The sequence below is a fragment of the Prosopis cineraria genome, unplaced genomic scaffold (genome assembly GCF_029017545.1).
Source record: "Prosopis cineraria cultivar Desert tree isolate PC_DT_omini unplaced genomic scaffold, ASM2901754v1 PC3, whole genome shotgun sequence".
In the NCBI taxonomy this organism is placed as follows: Eukaryota; Viridiplantae; Streptophyta; class Magnoliopsida; order Fabales; family Fabaceae; genus Prosopis; species Prosopis cineraria.
Window position 1 is genome coordinate 7636763 of NW_026555334.1, and position 22384 is coordinate 7659146.

At 27.4% G+C, this 22384-nt stretch overlaps 1 protein-coding gene across 1 annotated transcript; it reads right to left on the reverse strand.

Annotated features, from left to right (window-relative positions):
• Positions 1-3002: 3002 nt before the first annotated feature.
• On the reverse strand, positions 3003-9879 carry LOC129304384 (beta-xylosidase/alpha-L-arabinofuranosidase 2-like). The gene is made up of 7 exons (XM_054944017.1): positions 9194-9879; positions 5640-5927; positions 5376-5545; positions 5158-5255; positions 4651-5001; positions 4097-4507; positions 3003-3831 (listed from the first exon to the last, which is right to left on the reverse strand). The coding sequence occupies exons 1-7, from the start codon at positions 9656-9658 to the stop codon at positions 3245-3247; spliced, it is 2370 nt and encodes a 789-aa protein (XP_054799992.1). The 5' UTR covers positions 9659-9879; the 3' UTR covers positions 3003-3244.
• Positions 9880-22384: the final 12505 nt, after the last annotated feature.

Genomic DNA, 22384 nt, shown 5'->3' on the forward strand with positions numbered 1-22384 from the left:
AAAGAAAGACAGTATAAAAATAAATATCAACATTACTTATTCTAAATAATATAGGAAGTTGAATTAAAATCTTATAGAAGATGATTTAAAGAAACTAAAAGAAGCTACAAGCTTAAATCTTGGCATTGTTGTTAATCCCCTAGCTTGTCCAACTTATTGTAAAAAATGAACAAAGGTGAAGATCAAAAAAGGCCTGTATATCACTCTAGAGGTTACTAAAGTTGCTGAAAGGATTATAAGTAATCATACTAAATAAATTAAATCAAATTTTGACTTTAAAGCTAAATTTATTGCAAAAAGACAATGGCAGATATTTAAATTTTATATAAAATTACATATTTTAGTTTATTTAATAAAGCTAAAATAAAGAATATGATGTTCAACCATTCGAATACATTCTACTATAGTTTTTCTTTTTATCATTAAAGAAATTTAATGATAAAATTGTACAAAAACTATAAGAGGAGATATGTTCCCTTGAGAGCTCTTTCTTCCTCTCCCTCCTACCGATATTTAAAGTTTACTTAAATTCCTATATTATCAAACATAAATGTATGTTATTAGCCAGATAATTGTAGTGGTGGGAAACTTTTTTTTTTTTTTTTGCGTGCTATGCTAATTGGAGATTTTGAATGTTCTTTGATATAACATTAATATCATATTTATGAATACATTTTATGCATAATTTTTTATAATTTAGTTCGTCTTCATAAACAGCCAATTTTTTAATTAATAATTTATTTGGAACACATAATATAAAGTTGATAATTTTTTAATAAGTAATTTCTTTTCAAAGAAAGCCATCTTCTAACTTTGAAAAAAATATAAAAAATAAATGCATTTAATACAAATAAACTATATAAGTTATAATTTTAACTTTCTTCAATATCTAATATAATAGCCATTAGTTGAAAAAGTTAATATAAAATTAAAAAAAGATAACAAAAATAATAATTAAAGTAATCAATTAGATATGTTTTAGATAGTAACAATTTTGGTGTCTTAAGTATCATTTTAGAATTTAATTCTTTGAGGTATATATGAAAAAGTATCACTTGGTAAAAAGACTATTCCTTAAATGAAACTCACTCCTCAAGGGATTTGCCTCATAACCATTGACTGCGAGGATATTTTAAATAATAATAATAATAATAATAATAATTAAATGAAAGAGAATTCAAACAAAAGAAACCTCTGATATCAACTTTTTAGTTGTACCAAAGTTAATTTATCACAATTATAAAAATATCTTAAATTTATCTACTATTTAAATTTATCTAACATTGTGCATTTTGCTTAAAAAAATTAAAGAAGTAAAATAATTTTAAAAATAAATAAATATTAATGTATAATATATAGTCATTATTTAAAAAAGATAAAAATAGAATAAAGTGATGAAATAAAAATAATAATTAAATTAATTGAATGCAAGCAAGACCATTCTCTTTTACTCTAATTTTTTAGTAATATGAGAGTTATTTTTTTAAAAATTATTGTAAAAATATATTTTTATTATTTATATACTTCTATCATAGGTGATGGCCATCACTTGGATGCAATATAGTTGTTTAGAATTTTAAAATAGACTATTTACATTTAAATTTTTTTAACTTATATTTATATTTTATTTTATTTTTAAAATAAATTTTTTTATTTTTAATAATAGTTTATTATCATTCAAAACATTGCATATTTAATATATATATATATATATCGTCCAATTTAATATTAATTTTTTACTATTTTATAATTTTTTATTTTAATAAATATGATATTAAAAATAAAGATAATATATTAACAAGTACTTTTAAGGAAAATATTTTTGAAAAAAATTGTAAGTTAAAAATTTTAAATTTAGACTACCCAGAATAAATCTAAGTAATTAATTTATAAAATTATAAAAATTTTAATATTAAATTCAGACAATTTAAATTAAATCTAAATTGTCTAGTTGGTAATAAAAAGATTTATTAATTTTTTATTTTAATAAATGTAAAATAAAAATATAAGTTAAAAACTTTAAATTTTGACTATCAAAATTAAATCATCTATATGATCTAGATCTCATAAGAGGAAAAATTATTGAAACTGTCTCCCTCTATCACTGGGCATGAAAATTTATTTCTTAAATATTTTTCAAATTTATCTTTTATTGCATATTTTTCCTAAAAAACTCAATCAAGTAAAAAAAATTAGAAATAAATATATGTGAATATATAATATGCTAGTTCACTTTCTTAATTAATTTATAAAATTAATTTATTTCTTATCTAATGCTACTCTTATGCGCAATTGAGCAATAATATTGATAAATTTCCTTAATATTTCAGAGATTATATAAGTTTATTATCCTTCAACAACAATTTTATTATTATCACTTCTTTTTGGTAAGGGATAATTACTCATAATATTTACCTATATTTTTACTCCTACCCAAAAGGTAGGAACACACATCTGCCAGAAATTATTACTTTGGGGATTAAGCACACAACCTCCTTATTAAATGACGGGTGCAAGTGCCATTGGACCTTCTCACATCTTAAAATTAATAATTAATTTTTTTAAAAAAAATAGGTTTTAAACCCTCAAAATGGGATAAATAATAAGTTATTAATATTTTTGGCAAAAGAAAAGAAGATTAACAATAACACAATCAATTTTGGTGAATGGTCATAAGTGAGGAGTCCTACTCTTACATGGAGGCTATAGCATCATCAAGAAGAAAGAGTAAAAATCTGATCATGGTTAAGAGTACAACAACAAATTCGAGGATGTCTTGTAATCCTTTATTAAATGATTTTTATCTCTCTATTTCTTTAATTTTCAATCTGTTTTAAGTTCTCTTAGAAAATAGATTAATCAAGTAAATAAATCTTGGATATTTTAAAATTTTTAAGAAGAAATCTTTTATTTTTATTTTAGTAGCTCGAAGATTCAAAATCTCCCATGAATCTAATTATATATATATATATATATATATAATTAGAATAATAACCATGAACTTAAAACATATCTTCTCCGTTTTCCATCATATCAGAAACGACATATAAGGAAACAAATTCATTTGCATTTTACATTTATTAATTTGAATAATTGGAAAAAAAATCAGATAAATCTAATACAACTATCTCCAAGTTCTCCCAACCACCCATGTAAACCCTTTATAAGAAATGAGAGTAAAAATAAAAATAAAAATAAAAAGTGAGGGAAAAGTCAGTAAGGAGGATTTGAAAACTTGTACATATCAAACCCTCACACTCAAGAGATGCATCAAGTCTCCCACATGAAGCAAATGTTGTCCCAAGGCAACTTTCCTCTTCCCAACTTCATCAGCCACACTTAAATCCTTACAAACATCCACTTTAAACCGAACCAACCCTTTTGATTTTCCCGCCAAATTCACTTTTTCAAATCCCAACAAGTGCTTCTGAGGAGCATTGTGCACAGCTGGAGGGCTAGAGAACAGGAACACTGTGTGTGTACTGCTCATTTTGCCCTTGTTCTTCACTATCAGGTGAACTTCAAAAGTCAGGTTTGAGCAATAGCGCTCATGCTCGTCAACAACATCAAGTGACTCGCACTCCAAGGAATTATTAGATTTGCAGGGATGATCAGCTAAGGAAACAGTGACCAATTCAGGGGCTTTAACTAGTGTATGTTCAAACTTGGAGTAGCTTATTCCATCTCCAAAGGAAAATACAGTTTCTCCTTTATAAAATCTGTATGTTCTCCCAGGATACCCTGTGGCTGGATCAGGCCTCATGTTCATGTTAGTCATTGGTACATTATCTAAATAGGATTGTGGGTACCATGTCATAGGTAGCCTCCCACCTGCACCAAAAAAAAAAAGTTCATTCTTTTAGGATTGTGTTAGAAAAATGAATGGATACAACGCATTCCGTAAAATATAGAGAAAAGGAGATTTTTGATGGAAAAGTGATACGTAATTCCGATATACAGTCACATTTTTCTGTTTACTTTTTTGGAATGTATGAATGCATGCATGTGAGGGATCTGATCTAGAGTTAAAAGTAGCTACTTAGTCATAATCACAATTCACATCTATGTAAATATCATGATGTGTGAAGAGACTTACTTGGATTGTGAAATCCGAAAATGACATCAGCTATGGCAGCGCCACCGGCTTCGCCAGGATAGCCAACCCATAAAATGCTTGTGATCTTGTCATCATTTTTAGCAAAGGAAACATCCATGCCTCCTCCAGACATGATGACAAGAACCACAGGTCCCTTGGACACATTTGCAACCGCACTGATCAAAAGCTGTTGCTGTCCAGGAAGAAGAATGTTGAGTCTGTCAAGGCTCTCTGCCTCTATGGCCAAACTTGCTCCCACTACAAGCACGGTTGCATCTGCAGCAGCTGCAATCTTCTTAGCATCGTCTAGCTCTGCGCTCGCGCATTTCACATCGGCACAACCAGCAGCATAGCTTGTAGGAACCAATGCTGTTAGCCCTTGCAATGGTGAAGTGTAGCTACAAGGTATGCCTGTGGAAAAAAAGGCACATATGTCATGTTCAGAAACGAAATTTTGTGGATTTTGCAGGTCAAGTTGAGTTTTAGTTCATTTAATTTCTTAAAACATGATGAGTAAATCATGACTAGTTTTAAGATTTGGAGAATGCCGGTACCTTCATAGTTTCCAATCATCGTCCTGGTGGCATTAGCATTAGGTCCAATAACCGCCAAAGATTTGATGGTCTTGGCATTAAAAGGCAGAGATCCTGGACTGTTTTTAAGCAAAACAATCCCTTGTCTTGCAGCCTCGCGAGCCAATTCACGGTTGGCTTCTGTGCACACATCCTTCGGACCAAGGTTCCCATAAGGCTGCTTGCTCGGATCACCATCAAAGAAACCAAGCCTCATCAAAGTGGCAAAGTTGTTGGACACTGCTTTGTCTATGGATGCTTCATCCACAAGCCCTTGTTTCACAGCATTTTCTGTATATTGCCCCAAGAATTTCCCGCAGTTCAAGTCCAAGCCTGTTGGTTCACATTTTGAAAATAGCACCGATAAGTTAATATGCATATCATAGTCATGGATGACTGATTTAGGAGGCACTAAATCAATTAGTGTCTATTTATTGCATATGATTGAAGGAATCTTGTATTTTTTTTTTTAATACTGTAGTTAGTTACCTGCAAGAATGGATTTGGCTACTGCTTCTTCAGGAGTCTTCGTATAGTGCTGGTCATCAAAAAGCACTTCAACTGAATCACAATCAGAAACAATATACCTACATTCCAATACACACGCATTAGGATAATATTAGTATTAAACATGACTTGACACCTGGAAAATTTTTCATATCAGAATCCATGTCTTGTATATGAATTAGCACAACTTAGAGTTATACCCATTTAATTTCCAATTGCCTCTAATAACTCCTTTAAGAAGGTCAGGATCTGCACAAGTTGGCTTCCCATTAACCTGATTATAGGAACACATGACACTAGCAACATTCCCATCAAGCACACAACTTTTGAACGGTGGTTGGAAAGTGTCATCCAAATCTTGTTGTGTCACCTAACACAGTCACAACAAAAACAAAGAAAAAAAAATGATTTTCTTTTCTTTATAAGGGCCTAAAAAAACCACGTTGACTTGAACTGTAGATTACCACAGCATTGAAGTGGTAGCGATCAACACCTTTCCAATTATCCAAATCATAAGCTGTGTAGTGCTTACAACAAGCAGCAACTTTGAGCTTGTTTGGATCGCCATTGTCTGTTTGTTGTAAGCCTTTAACATACCCAGTCGCGTATTTACTAGAGAGCAAAGGGTCTTCTCCGGGAGTCTCTTGCCCTCTTCCCCATCTAGGATCTCTAAATATGTTAATGTTGGGAGACCAAAATGTTAAACCAGCTAATCCCACATTGTACATTGCCCTTGCTTCTGTTGAAACCACCTGTAATGGCCACAAATTATCAATGAATTAAAAAAAAAAATCATTTAGTACTGTTGTTTTACTAGTTTTTTTTTTTTCACTTTCAATTTAGATATCTGTTTTTTTATTTTTATTTTTTTAAAAAAAGTTTAATATATGTTTGCAATGTACAAAGTGAGACTATTCTTTTTTTTTTCCCCGCTCTAGTATTCCAAGTCTTTTACCCAAACTAATTCCGTGTGGGGGGATACCTCCAACTGGATATTTAATCGCAATTGCAAAGGTTCAAACTCGAAATAGTTAAGTTGGATCAATCCCTTATCTAGTTGATCAAAAAGTTTAGATTAGTTGGATCCCAAGAACTCATCAAGACCAGTCATGTCTTTGGGTTCAAAAAATGAGGTAGGTGACTATTATTATTAGCCATGAAAATTGCCAATTGCACTATAGGCCTACTCTTGGGCCTATATACTAAATTGGCATGGGTTCACTTTTCACAAAACTTTCCGAAAACTAAAACATGAAAACAATTTTTATTTTACATTTCATCAGGTGGTTGGTTGTTAATTTTTGTCGGACAGCGTATTTATTAATTTTAAATGCATATTCTCCAATATAATTTTTTTTTTGGGGGGGGTATGATGCTGGCAGTATTTTTCATTGATATTAAACATTAGTCTCCCTCAAAATACTACTAAGCGCAAAAGATAAGAAATTCTTCCCAAAATTAAGTTTATCAAGATCTAAGTAAATAATGAAGTGCTTAATTAAGAACAAAAAAGTTGATCACAGATTGAACGTTTTGTAGCAAAATACATGCCAGAAAAACATTATTGACTTGACCTTAGCTTTTTGCATAAACTGCAGACTGTAGTAATTGTTCAACCAATTCAATTTAATGCACAATGAGAAAAATAAGAATTATGAATGTGAATGATTAATTGATTATTCAATTATGTCACAAATCCATCAGCATCACTCCTATCCTTTTCACACTCCAAGACCTAAAGTTCAACATGCAAGCTGGATCCTCTGAATGTATTAACCAAAACCTGCAGGATCCCACCAGGAGCTTAACCTACATTTATTTTCTTTTCTTTTTTAATTTATTTTTGGATAATTATTATATTGTATAGTTCAAACTGCCAGTCTTACGTTTATACCCAAAAGATTTTCACTTTTAGGTCAAAATCAACAGGGACAGAGCAAAAATCAACCCCTTTAGCTGCCCTCCATCTACTTCAATCTCAAGCAATAATCAACTGAAAAGTGGAAAATTCATGGAACTATTCTGCCTTCATTTTTTTTTTTGTTTTGGTAAACAGAAAGAGGCAAAAGCCCAGAAAATTCTATCTTGATAATTTTTAAGCAACATTTTTTAACAATTATATGATATTTGGCACTATTCATTAATTGTACTTGATTCTATTTATAGGATAAAAAGAAAAGAATTTTTTTATATTTTATTTATATGTCGCGCCATTAATTTTTCATCATAACTTTTCTGTTTTACCCTCCATCAAATATTAGTGAAAAAAAATATGTCATTAAAGTATATATATTTAATAGTGATAAAGTTATAATTTTTTAAAATTTTTTGGATAGAATTAATAAATTTTAAGATTTTTCTTAATTCTAATAAAATATATTAAAAATGGCTTATAAATAAGACCAGACAAGTATGTGAGTATTCTCAAATTAATATAGAAAGACTCTTTTAACATAATTTTTTTCCATTTATAATATTTAAATTATTGGCTTAACTACTATTGGTTTTTTTGGGTAGCATTTTTCATCTTATATTCTCATCTCCATCTACTTCTTCAATGAGATTAAATTGCATTATAAATGCAATCCAAGGAATTCTCCAACTTACATTTAAGTTTTAGAGAATCAAACCTTTCAAATCATGGCATTTCATATTCATTCATGTCTCACTTTGATGTGTATATGATATTGATAACATGTTCATAGACAGCTACCAATTGAAATGAATGAAGCTTCGTTGTATATTGCGAAGCAGACCAACTAATTGGATAGTTGAACTAACAAAATTGAATTTTATTACATATAAAAACACCTCAGAAATCAGACTTTGTAAAATATGATTAATAATTTAATTAAAAAATCAATTATTTATGATAAATTCCTTCTTTTTTATTTTTTTTCACATATAAAATTTCAATTATAATGCTAAAATGTTATCAGTGATTTAACTATCATAATTTAACATCGAAATGATTACATTTTATAAAGTAAATAATAAGAAAAACCAATGAAAATTGTTCTCTCCTAGTCCCAATTTTATTATTTCTCTTAATTTGATTTCATGTATTCTACATATTAAATACACAAAAAAAAATCACTCTATATATAAACAGAAATGAAGCATTATATTATTTAGACAATATTATATTTAATTTTTAATTTTATATTTATTTTTTAATTATCGTTAGTTAGATGAGAGTTGTTGCTGTCGGCAAATTGATATATTTATATTTGAATGAATAATTGTGATAGCATATGACCAAATGTTACACTGTGCGTATTTAATTATCCCGGAGGGAGGGATCTGATGTGAAGCGTGTGTATCTTCATATTCACAAGAGGGGAAAAAAAACAAAGAAATTAATTTACTCTTATTAAATACTCTCTCCGCTAGTTAATATAAATTGAAGTTAGAATTTAAAAAAAACCAATAATTTATTCCTTTTCATGCTTGGTTTGAATGAGAAGAAAATATAGGAAAAAGAAAATTAGGAAGGAAAAGTGCTAAAAGATGATAAAAAAGTTACTATTTTTGACAATGTTTCCCATTAGCTTAAAATTATTTCCCTATCCAAACCAAGAATTAATGCAAAATGATTTAGAAGGTGAGCTGTATATAAAAAGGATTATAGTATACTACATTACTGCTTGATTATCATATGGTAATTTTTGATCTAGTGTTAGTAAAAAGAAAATTAAAATTTGTAATGCACTTCCCTTACTGCCCTTCAGCCGGTCTATTATTATTATTAAAAAAAAGCCCTTCTTATTAATATTAAAATAGACTATAGATTTTGTCAATGTAACTTAACAAAAGTAGGAAAAGATACGCAGAATCTGGATTCCTCACGTCTGCTTACTCCCTTCTTCCCAAAAAGCAAAATCATGATTACTAGAAAGAATCACAGGTTCACATCACATTACACGCATTGATTCTCCTATTAAGCTAAAATCCTTACACAGTTATACTCAGAGAAAAAATCAAACAAACAAACAAATATAGAGAAGAGAAATCTGACCTTTCCAATGGCCTCAAACAGAGACGAATTGAAAGAAGCTGCAGTGAGAATCGGCATGGGAAAACTGGTAGCTCCAGGAACCACACTGGAAAACCGAGTGCCGGGGCCCGCATTCGACACTCCATGAAGTGCCTCAGACCACCATTCGTACTTTGGAATCCCAAGTCTACTCACATTCGCTGCGGAATTCACCAGATTCCCAATCTTCTCTTGCAGCGTCAGTCTCTTCACCAAATCGCTCACTCTCGCTTCGATCGGTACCGACTTGTTGCAAAATCCCAACCCGGCGAGTTCCGAATTCTTGGCCACATCACAGGCAAAAACTGGTGATGTTTGGCCTGAAACTCGGCAAGGACTCAGTAGAACAGAGAAGAAGAAGAAGAATGAGAACTGAAAACAGGAGAAAACAGTGTGTGAAACAGAGACCTTTGGTGCTCTGTTTCTTCTTCTTCTGGTAATGGCCATTGTGGCCTGAGAAACAAATGGGGTTGAGAAAAAAATGAAATGGGTTTTGTTTTTATGAGAAAAAATGAAATGGGTATGGTTTCTATGAACGAAATTCAATGTGGGGGTGTTTAGAAGAATTAGAAGAAGAAGAAGAAGAAGAAGGGAAAGAATCTGTACAGAGCTTTTCTCTCAGGTTTTTCTGAGAGAAAATTTCTCTGGATTCCCCAAGAGGAGGGTTTGCTCGGTTTGGAAGTTCCACTGCTTTGGTTCGTAATTTATATCACAGTGCGTGGGGTGTTAAAATAATAATAAATAATAATTTTTAGGTATCGTAATTTGAAAATTTGGTCAGAGTTTCTTGAACAGGGTAAATGTGACGTGAGGATCATGATTTCATTTCAAACCGGGAGATTTTAATGTAAAAAATTGGAGTGAAATATTGACATTATTCAGTCGGAGACAAAAGGGTTCGTGAATAAAATTTTGAAATCGTGGATTAAAAACAAAGCTGCTATTTTTTTAATTAAATTTAATTTATTAAGCCAACAAAAGCAAGTATCAATCTTTCTTGTAAGTTGCAACCTTATCAACAAATTCTTGTTGGTGTTTTTATGCATAGTTGCTTAAAATTTGAACAAGTATGGATTGCCCTCTACCGAACGGCATGAAATGCAGTTGAAAAAGGGGAAAAATTTTTGAAACGAATTGTTTACGATGCTGAAAATCCTTGAAATAATCAATATAATATATAAAAAGAAAATACTTATCATTGAAATGAAAAATATATGTATAATGTAAAAATTCTAACACATGATTCTCTTTCCTTTTTGCCATCAAAAATATATGCACAAGAAAAAATATTGAATTCTCAATTTAAAGCTTCTATATAAACAATATTTTTCCATAATCTAATAAACAATATTGAATAATATAGATCTAGAAGAAAATCGGGATATATATATATATATATATATATAATCTCATTATTTTAAGCTATTATCAGTTATCTCTAAAAAGTTCATTTTAAAATATTTTTCTCTCCAACTTTTAATATTAGAAAATATTTAGTCATGTTTTTATATAATGTTTAGTCTTACTATTCGGATTATTTATCATTTTCAGCAGAACAGAAACAAAAATAAAGGAAAAAATTTGAGTATATATACATAGCAGAGAGGTACACACTAAACACAAATTACAAATACACTATTTTGTGTTGTTGTCTTTTCAAATGATTCCCCATCTAACTTCGGATCCACTAAAATATAATAAGGTGAAATGAGGAAAAGAAAAAGACACAAGAAATTTTGTAGGATCTCATAAGAAAAAATGAAATCCATCAGTTTTTCTTTCCCCTCCTTTTTGCTGTGAGTCTGTTTATGAAAATTTGTTACCTAATTTTTTTTAAAAAATAAAACATATTAAAATAAGAAAAATGATTACATTAAGAGAGGTTTATCTCTCTAAACACAGAAGGCAAATGATTATTAATAAACCTCTTCCAATTACGTTACTACATATATATAAGGATTAAAATCAAACTTTTAACCATTTATTTAAATAACAAGTACCCCTATTGAAAGAGTTATTTTTATTTATGTTTGCAATACTTAAATATGACTTGACAATATTAGATATTATGAGTAGAGGTAGTGATTGAGAAATGGACACACTTATGGCATGGGAAAGGATTCCAAATGTGATCTAACTAACTGTGAAGAATGGAAATGAATCTTGTGAAGCTTAGCTATGTGAGTGTGAAGACACACATCTCAAATTCCAACTTGCTCTTGTCACCATGAGTATTTTTCACTGTGTCTCAAATTAAATGAAGTGGGGTTGTCGTTTTCATGCATTGAGCTACTTGCGCAATGATAATGATGAAATTATAATTATTTGTATGCAAAATATAAAAAAAAATATTGAAATTATTCATTCCAATTTTTTAGTTGAATTATTATGTCAAAAAAAAAATGAAGAAACCAATAATATGCTAATCATTTGTTCTCTCGTTAAGCGAATTTAAAAGCCAATATCTCATCTCGTATTAATGGTAAAGACAAGAGTTGACCAGGTGGGGTCACGACCTTTGAAAGTAAATCATTTACCAAAATTCTTATAAACCTTGTACGGATCAAAGTAAATGAGAAGGTTTATTCAAATCCTTTTATTAGTCACGTGCATCTTTTAGTAGGAGATAATATCTTGTTCAAGATATAATCAGAGACTAAATGTGTGTATTGATTCCTCATTTTCACTTTCAAAAATGGCCACTTGCTCTTACAATATTGTTTATATTTGAATTAAAATGCATTTTTTTTTATACTTTCTATCAAAAATGGCATCATATGTTAATAAGTTGGATATTTTTTCTTAAATCATTTTTTAAATAAGCAAAAATTTTCCTCAGCTAGTGATTCATTTATGAAAGGGTTTTTTGCTCTTCCGAATAATAATTTGGGAGGAAAAATACCTTACACAATGCTCCTCGAAGAAAAGAAATTTCAAAATACCGAGCACTTTTTAAAAAAAGTTCAGAAATAAATTAACACTAAAAACATACCATGTCAGTAAAAAATAACAAAATTAACAAACTAATAATAAAGGAGATTTTTGCTCCTTTAAAAAATAATTCAAGAATAAAATCCCTTATTTACTAACATAAAATATCTAATACTCCTCGAAAGAAGTATAAAGAGAAAAATACATTTTAATCATCAAACTCAAAATTTTTAAATTTTATTTTTTAACAATAGATTTTTATAAAAAAAAAAAGGCAGTCAAAAAGAACTTGTTTGGGCCAAATGGAGGTAGAGCTAATTTCAAAAACTTTATCTTTTTACATCTATTAATCTTGCGCTTTGACAAAATAATAATAATAATAATAATAATAAAACCTTATTTAAGATATAATTAAATATTAAATGTAAGTATTTATTTCCTTTTTTCACTTTTCAAAATGTCCGCTTGCTCTTATAATATTGTTTACATTTGGGTTAAAGTACATTTTTTTCTTTATACTTTCTATTAAAAAGCATTGGGCATTTTATATTAATAAGTTAATTTTTTTTTGTCTAAATTATTTTTTAAAGAAGCAAAAATTTCTCTCAATTAGTGACCTGTTTATGGAGAGGGATTTTTGCTTTGCTGGATAATGGATTAGGAGGAAAAATGATTTACTTATTAATATAAGGAGCAAAAAGCTCTTCAAAGAAAAGAAATTTTAAATTGTCCAGTATTCTTAAAAAAATTCAAAAACAAATTGATATCAAAAGACATGTTGTGTCAATAAAAAATGTCAGAATTAACAAATTAGTAACAAAGAAAATTTTTGCTTCTTTAAAAAATAACTTAAAGGTAAAAATCTCTTATTTATTAATACAAAATATCTAGTACTCCTCTAAAAAAAGTATAAGGAGAAAAATATATTTCAACCATTTACATTTTCGCTAGTTTAATAGCATATTCAAATTCAAAAATTTTAAATTTTATTTTTCAATAATAGTTTTTTAAAAAAAGGCAGTCAAAAAGAACTTCTTTGGGCCAAATATAGGTAGAAGTAACTTTAAAAACTTTATCTTTTCACACATTAATATTGTGCTTTGACCAAGAAAAAAATAATAGTAATAAACTTGTGCATCAAAACACGATTACAACTAATGTTATGAAAAATTAAACCGTTCAATGAATAGATCAAGGTATTAATTTAAGATTCAATAGTCAAACCATGATCAAATTGTAATTGGACTAGTTATAATTAAATTAAAATATTTTTAATGATATTTCTTAAAATATCATATAAAAAATGAAAGAATGTAAATAATAATAAATATTGTTAAATTTTTTGTAATTAAAAATTTTTTTTCATAATTTTTTTATTTCAAGTCATTTTTATTAATTTAAGATTTATTTTTTACCTGAAATTTAAGATTTATTTAATATTTTCAATTGAAATCACTAAATACAATTTCCCCCACCAAATATCTCTCCACATTATCCCCATGCATTATAATAATATTCTATTAATTTATTAGCTTATTAAATGCATTTAGAATTTAAATTGAAACAATAGCACCTATTAGACTATTGCTAGGTTTTTCTCCTTTGTCACTTGCTCTGTATCTCTGAACAAAAATTAAAGTCTCACTCCCAACCCCACACTCAATATCCTCGTTAAACGGTTAAAGCATTAGGTTTAAAGTTTTAAAAAATGAAATTAATAAAATTAAATTTGAAAAATTATATAAAAAAAATAAAAATAACTTAAGAACTAAAAATTAAATGATAAAATATACTATTAATTCTCTAACTTTAAATGAAATTTTATTTGTATCTCTTAATTTTATAAAGTATATTATTAGTCCTTTAATCTTAATACTAGTAGTTTTAAATGATTATTTTTTAAAACAATTATTATTATTTTAAAAAATAAAATTTAATAAGTTAACATTTAAAAATATTTTTTTAATATTTAAAAGTTGAATGTAAATTTTTTTTTGTTATGAAACTAATAGTTTTATGGTTAGATGATTAAAAATATATTTTATAAAATTAAGGAATCAAAATAAAACTTTATGTAAAGTTAAAGGATTAAAATTATACTTTAGTTAAAATTAAATTATCTCAAATATTAAAAATACATAAAAAATTACTTCAATTTAAGCAGTCTAATTTTAATTTAAAATATCAATGATGATAAGTTCTGGGGAACCGCCTTCGCCAAAATCATTTTGCACATGTAATGGTAACTCCCTCCACTAAATTTAACATAATATTTTTTTCTGTAAATTTGCTTTTCTGATATTAATGTCTATTATCCTCTCCTTTAAAAAATATAAAAATTTAGGAGTTATATATTAAAAAATATGAGAAATTTTTAATATTTTAAGATGTAATTAATAATTTTTTTAAAATATTTAATAAATAAATTAATTTATATTTTTTTAAGTGCAGCACATTATTAAATAAAGGTAAATACAGAAAAATGGTATTAGATTAAAACAATTAACTAATTTATTAAGGATGATATTTGATTAAGAATGCCAAATATTTTTTAACAGGGGGAGTAATTAGCTAGAATATACAGTATTTAAATAATTCTCTGTGAATGTTTCATCACATAACTAGGAATCTAAACTAATTTGGTCATATTTCAACATATTTAGACAATGTGAGTTCTTGTAGATTTTATATTTTTTATCTTACAAATGCATCTTCCTATTAAAGATAATAATTATACTCAAGATATGGTTAGATATTAAATATAAACACATTTTTTAGTGGGGATTTAAACTTAAAAAATGACAATTAAGGACCCCATTGACCATTAGTTACAATTAGGGACCCTAAAATATTAAAATATCAATAATGAATCATGACCATTACTTAGGATTGTGTGTGCGCGCGCTTGCTTTTGAATACTAAAATTACTATTATAAGTTAAAAATTGTTGTTAATCTCGTTTGAAAAAACCAAAATCCACATTTAAAAATGAGATTAATAATAATTTCAATACATAATAGTAATTTTAGTAGTTTCAACTTATAACGTTTGTGATCTTAATTTTTTTAATTGAGATTAACAATAGTTTCAACCCATGATAATAATTTTGGTGCTGCCTTTTTTTTTTATCTTTTAAGTCTTGTACCTATACATCAACATGCATAAAAATTTACAAGTAATTAGTTTCATATTTAAAAGTAATTTTGACAAAAATTTTTAAGTGACTATCTTATATTCATAAGTTCCTTTCAAAAGTTTCATAAGTAAATTTTAATTTCATATTAGGAAACAAATAATTTCCAGGTATAGATTTTTATTTTTTCTAACTAAAATTAACAATAATTCCAACCAGTTATAATAATTTTACTGGTGTCTAACTTTTTTTATTTTCCAAGTGAGAGCAATTTTATAAATTCATATATGTTTTTAATTTCAAGTAAGGATCATAGTCCATTGTTAAAATTTTAATAATTCAAGATCCTTAATTTTAATTAATGGTTTTATAGAGTCCTTAATTATCATTTTTCCTTCAAACTTTGGTGTAAATGCACAAATTCGTTATATTGTTTCCATGCCCGAACTTTTCCGGCATGTAATTATGAAATGAGAGAGTCACTTGAGATATACATTTAGAATGGGTAACAAGTATTTTTTGCCAGGACAATAATTTTGTTTATAATTAATTTTTTATAGTTTATATTGGTTTTCACATTTTAATATTTTCATGCCCCCACCTACCCCATGCACTTATGAAACTAAATGAGACCGTCAAGCTGGCTCAACGTCCCATTCACATGTTTACGTTTTTTTTTTCCTCGGAAAATAACTCATTATTAGATTATGTGAAAAAAATATTACTTATAAGGAAGTCTCGAGTAAGAAATTTTTACCCAGGGCGTCTGTATAATAATCCTAAAACCTAAATATAAATGCCCCATGTGACTAAGCAGGTGATAAAATTCCCGTAAAGTCAAAGTCATTGTAAGAGGAAGCAAGCTGAGCTTTTGGGAAGTTTCGAAAGGCACTCAACAACGTTGCTTCTAAATGGGGTTTCCAGTAAATGATTGGCCATTATCAATTGATTCTTTAGTCTTATGACCCCACATGAAATATATTATTTCTCATCCAAACTTTTTGATTCATTATGAAACACCCATAACCATTTATTTTCATATGCTATTTCTAATTAATTAGCACTCTTTCCTATCTTATACATTGGGCACGTTCTAAAAGAAAATTCTAGTTCTTAATACAAGTCATTTTTATTGTTTTACGTAATATTTAGTACTAAGTTGTTTCTAAAGATTTTTTCTATCCATATCCAAGACTAAATGTATGTCGTATATATTATCTCAATTCTCTATTATAGGTCTAAATTTTTATATTTATTTTGTCCCTAAATACACTCTCTTAGGTTCTTATTATAAGATACATTCTAAAAGAGATTAATATTGGTATTTAACATATAGCACTTGATAAGATATTAATTATATTCTTTTAATATTACCTCTATTTAAACTTATAAACTATATAAAAGAGAAAACATAATGTAAATTTAAAAATTTTTCATTTAAACACAAGTAAAATTCAAATTTTATTTTTTTTTCAAAATAATAACTTAACCATCTTTAATTTCTTTAATTCTAATGAGGTAAGCAGAGGTTCTTTATAATACAATAGAGAACCAAAAGAGTATATATATGCTAATTATGACACACTAGCAGGGTCAAAGGAAGAGCATGTGAGGCTATTAGATATAGTTGAAGTTTCAATTCATAATAATAGTGGTTAGGTTAAAGAGTTGAAATGTAGCCTTACAAGTTGATGAAGTTTAGGTCGGAAGAAGCTCCAGATTGTGAAGATGATCCAGTTAATCAGGTGGCCTAGGCATGCGGGCTTAAGAAACAAACTCTAGTATTAATACTTTTACATGTCAACTTAGTTTGACTCGACTTAATTATTTGACCATATAAAGTGATGTATTTACAGGTTACAATCAATATATTTTCTTTGATGTTCTTGTTGTGCACATATTCTGATCATTGAAAGCACATCTATATATATAATTTAAGAATATAAAACATGAAATTTGTTGGAAAAAGTAATTTTAAGACGTTGATCGATCTCATACTCCAAAACAAGCACAGATTTACACTTTACCTAGATATATACTAATAATAAATTTAGTCAAGGGATTTATTATTATGTGTTAAAGAAAAATAAAACAAAGTAATTATATGTTTTTGAAGTTTTGCGGGGGGGTGGGTTATCAATAAGTTTAAGATGCATGGATAGATGCACCGAAATTAAAGCTATAGGAAAATAATTTGATAATGAAAATTTATGTTACGTTTGTCATTAATTGGAACTTGTCGTCTCTGGTTTTTCTTATCCACAATATAATTTGTTTAATTCATCATCAATCTACTCCAAGCTTTCTGCATGTTAAATGATTTTTCCAATATTTGGATTCCAAAGTAAATAAAATAGTTCTTTTTTGGAGAACATAAGTGTTGATATTTCAAAGAAATTGGGCTGAGCTGGGTAAATATTTTTCACTAAAATTAAATTAAATCTCATGCTTTACCACGTTTTATTATACTAAAATACTAATTACTAATGTCCTTTTTCTTCCTTATTCAAGTTTAAGATTGGAATCGTTGATTTATGTAACTGAACAAAAGGAAAGGATTACTAATAACATTATTTTGTATTGTAAAAGGTAAATAACTCCAACCATTATAAATAAATAAATAAATAAATAAAATAAAGGATTGAAAGATAGTAGCCATGGTGCATAAGGTTAGGTGGTATTTGGTGCAACATTTTCTAATAATCTTAAATGGTTAGTGCATGATTGAGCATGACACCTGCCAATATGTCCACTTTTTCATCTACCATGCATTATTGAAAAAGACATAATAATAATCGTAGTAGTAATAATAAAAAATGGTGCTGCTGCTGCTAATAAATCACTTATAATTACTTAAGATGAGTTGAGTATAAAAAAATATCTTATTCCTAAATTTTAAAATTTCAAAAAAAAATTCTTGTGAATTTTAAAATTTATTAAAAATTATTATATTTTGTTAATTATTTCATTTTTTTCGTTAAGAAAAACATGAGCCACCAAAAGATTAGTTTTCAAACTTTCATTTCACTTGACATAAAACGAGTCACAATTTATTTCACTTTTATTAGTATAAAACATAAAATTTATAGAAAAAAACTATTATTCACAAACAGTAAACAAATTATTTCCACTTAAAACATAAATTATCAACATGAATCAATAACTTACAAATAATGCAGCTAGCTCCTCCCATAAAATTATATTATTTAAACGCTTTTTTATACTCCTTTCTTTTGCTCTTCACGCTTTTTAACATAGTTTTAATATTAAATATATGATTTTGTTTATAAGAAATTGACAAATAAATCCCTCCGAAATAGAAAAATGGCAATTTGGTCCCAAAAAATGTGATAATGCCTTTTAATTCCCAAAGAACTTAATTGTCGTTAAATTTTTTGATAAAATGACAAAAATATCCCATAATTTAAAAAAAGTGAAGAAAAATGGTGAGAGAAAATATTGAATACCTAAATCCCTTTATTCATTTACTACGCTAGACTTGTGAATTCCATGATCAAAGTTGTGAATGAAAAAAGTTTTGTTACACTTTTTTGATTGAAAGAAAATGGTGAGAGAAAGTGACAAATGCCTAAATCACCTTAGTCATATACTGAACTAAGATTTTGAATTTCAAAATTAAGATTGTGACTGAAAAAACTTTATTGCACTTTTTTAATTGAAAAAAAGTGGTGAGAGAAAGTTGTAAATACTTAAACCATTTTAAGGGCTGTTTGGATAATTCTCAAAAGTACATTCAAACCATATTTGAAATGTACTTTTATCAAATCAAACAAATAGTTGGATCTCTTATATGAACTTTTGCCATATGTAAATTAAAAACTGAACATGCACTTAGTCATCCACTGAATGAAGTTGTGAAAGAAAAAATTGTTGCATTTTTTTAAACTAAGGAGTGTTTTTGTTATTTTATAATAAATTTAATGATAATTAGGTTTCTTGAAATTTAGAAGGTATTATTATATTTTGTGGGACCAACTTATTATTTTCCTATTTCAAAAATTTATTTGTCATTCTCCTTCCCAGAAGCCTCTAATTTAACCGCGCATTAATGTTTTTTTAACATAACAAAAACATCCCTTTTACAAATTATGTCCTGTCTTTATAATTATATTTTAGTTTTATAAGATTTAATATATATATATTCTAAATAAATAATAAAAAAATTATAATAAAAAGCAAAACCCAAAAGCTCTAGCTGCTTGTAGACAACTTTTTTTCCCCCTTATTCAACATTGTCCAAAGTGATATAAACACAGACGAGCCAGTGAAGCATCCAAAGTGCAAACCTGCAAGACATATTGCATGTGTGTGTATTATCATAATGCATAGATTATCACAGCTTAACCAACACTATATGTCAATTTAAGTTAGGTACAGATTCCAACATACATAATTTATTAATTATTACTTCATGTGGTTAAAAAAAATTAATTATAGGGAAATTAATGGCAGACAGAACTAACATATACCTATAGTCCTACTTTATCCGTCCTAGTTTATAAAGCATTTTTTAGGTGATTTGATATTTTAAAATATAAGATATTTAAAAAATTAAGGTTTCAGTAATGATTATTATTCCAATATTATCAATCATTATTTAACTCCTTAAATAAATTTTCTTCCCTCTTTTTTTTATTAACAAAGAGTATTTTTAAAAGTTTATAAAAAAATTAAGTTGGAAACTGTATTTAATGAATTTCATTAATAACACACACACACATAATCTTCTGAAAAAAATGTCTTATAAATTAAGAGGAGAATTATTTTGTTGGCTAACTTTTCTCATCTGTTGAAGTTTGGACTAATCTCAAGTTCTTCATGAGACTTCATGATCGCTAGTTTGGACTAATCCCATTTTGTTTCGGATAGAAGTTACATGGAAGTATTGCATTTGATTCGGCCATCAATCGCTATGATACTGATTGAAGGAGACAATGATGCTTTTAGCACCAAGAAAAAAAATGGTTTTTACGCAATAAAAATATTTATTATTTATAAAAACAAAAGATCAAAGAAAAAGTGCATCAATGTGTGCAATTTAAGATGTTTGTACTGCTTATGACTTATAATGCAATTTCTTAATTAAATTCTTAATAATTTGGTCAACATTTGTTAGTGATTATTTTTAAATCTAAACAAAAAATATTAGGTTGACAAAAGGAGGATAAATATCTACAAATATAATTTATGAAGATAGAAAGTGTATCAAATTAATTGTAATACATGACATTAAGTGCATGTTTAAAACAGAAAAATATTAATAAAATTATGCTCAGGTCCAAATAAGAAAATTAATTATTTTTTTAACCTATTTACTGGTCAAATTTTAATATATACATGTCAAACTTTAGTATTCACACTGATAGGAACTTTTGAGTAATTAATTTTCTTATATTAAACTTATATGCAATTCTCCCAAAATATTTTCTAGAAAAAAATATATAACATATGTAGAAAAAATGAGATGCATATATTTCTTATCCTTTTTTCGAAAAAAATATTTCCTACCAATCAAATATTGCATAAATATTTATAGTTATGACATGATCAATGGAGCTTTTGGGCAGCTATTTCATGTGCAAAGTGAACATTCATTGAAAATGTTGTTTATATTTATCTTTATATTAAAAGGAATTGGTTTCCTTTTACTGTGTAACGTTCTTATCCAATTCCCAAAAATATCCCAACAGGGTGCTGTGGCCTGTGGGGTCACCGGTCACATTCGTATCTTTTATTCATAGAACCAGTAAATTTAGCAAAACTCAACGGGCTATTCCCGCCAGAATATTTTTCAAAAAATACTAATAAGTTTTTTAAATTTTAGTTCATTTTATTTTAATAGACCATATATAATCTTGAGTGTATTATCATAGATATTTTTTAAAAAATATAAAAAATAAAATTATTATATTTTTATTATTTTAAACCTATAAAATGTTTTAAAATAATATTTAAAATGAATTTTAATCTTGAATTTTAAATTTTTAATACCCACAAATATTTTTAAAAGAATTTATTCTTCTACATTTTTTAAGTATCCAAAAAATACACATTATATATTTTTTGATAAAATAAAAATATTTAATTTTAAAGTAAAAACTGAAATATGCTTAAAAAATTGATTATTATTATTATTATTATTATTATTATTATTATTATTTTTTTTATGGTTGAGCTTAGCTGTTTAAGGGTTTTTGTAAGTACCAGCAAATCTAAATTGAACCTGCATTGAATAGACCTGATTCACTTGAATTACTAGCCCTAATTGTAGATACAATGGTAACAAAATCAAAGTTAAAAATTTAAAATTTTTTATATTCAAAGATATTATATTTTTCCAAAGAATTTAAATTGAAACTTTAAATTGCAAAAAAAAATTACAGTTTAAATTTTAAACAGACTCTAAGAGATTTTTTTATTTTATTTTAAAACAGTTTTAAATATAAGTATCAAAGCACATCCCCACTACTTAGATTTGCAAAGTCGTGTGTAGTGGCCCAAGATTCGTTTCCTTTTATATTGAAACAATTACACTATACTTCCTATACATGCAGAAAAAATTTCGTATAGAATTGAAACGAATGAGTTGTATAATGTGTTAACTAAAAAGTCAGAAATATATAATCCTACATTTTATTAAAAAAAATTAAAGAGTTACAGGGCTATGATTTCCTTGTCTCCACCCTAATCATATGAATAATATAGCTTAAAAATATTTTTTTTCTAGTAAACCTCAAAAGTACTTTTTTCTTGGTAGAAAAAAAAAATTGAGTTAGATCTTGGTGGTTCACTAAAATTAAGACATGCAATTTGATTCAAAGAGTATTTACAAACTACTCACAAATAAAATGCTCATATTGACAATGAAGTTTAATTTTACAATCTTGTGGATCATAAGCAAATTCTTTATGAAGTGGACTAACCTTTACTAGTCCAAAAGACATTTGAAAGCGAAGACGACAACATAAACGTATAAAAGAAAATGACGTAATAAAGACAAAAAAAAAGGTTGTGGGCTCATTCACATGATCCATCCCATTATGATCGGTCCAAATACTCATTGGGCCCAACATTGTCTCATTCACATA

Bases quoted from the DNA above. Each gene is read 5' to 3' on its own strand.
- LOC129304384 (XM_054944017.1), bottom strand. From the start codon at position 9,658: ATGGCCATTACCAGAAGAAGAAGAAACAGAGCACCAAAGGTCTCTGTT. The intron at 5,546-5,639 runs GTAATCTACAGT...TGACTGTGTTAG, and splicing joins GCTACCACTTCAATGCTGTG to GTGACACAACAAGATTTGGA. The intron at 3,832-4,096 runs GTAAGTCTCTTC...TTTTTGGTGCAG, and splicing joins TTTCGGATTTCACAATCCAA to GTGGGAGGCTACCTATGACA.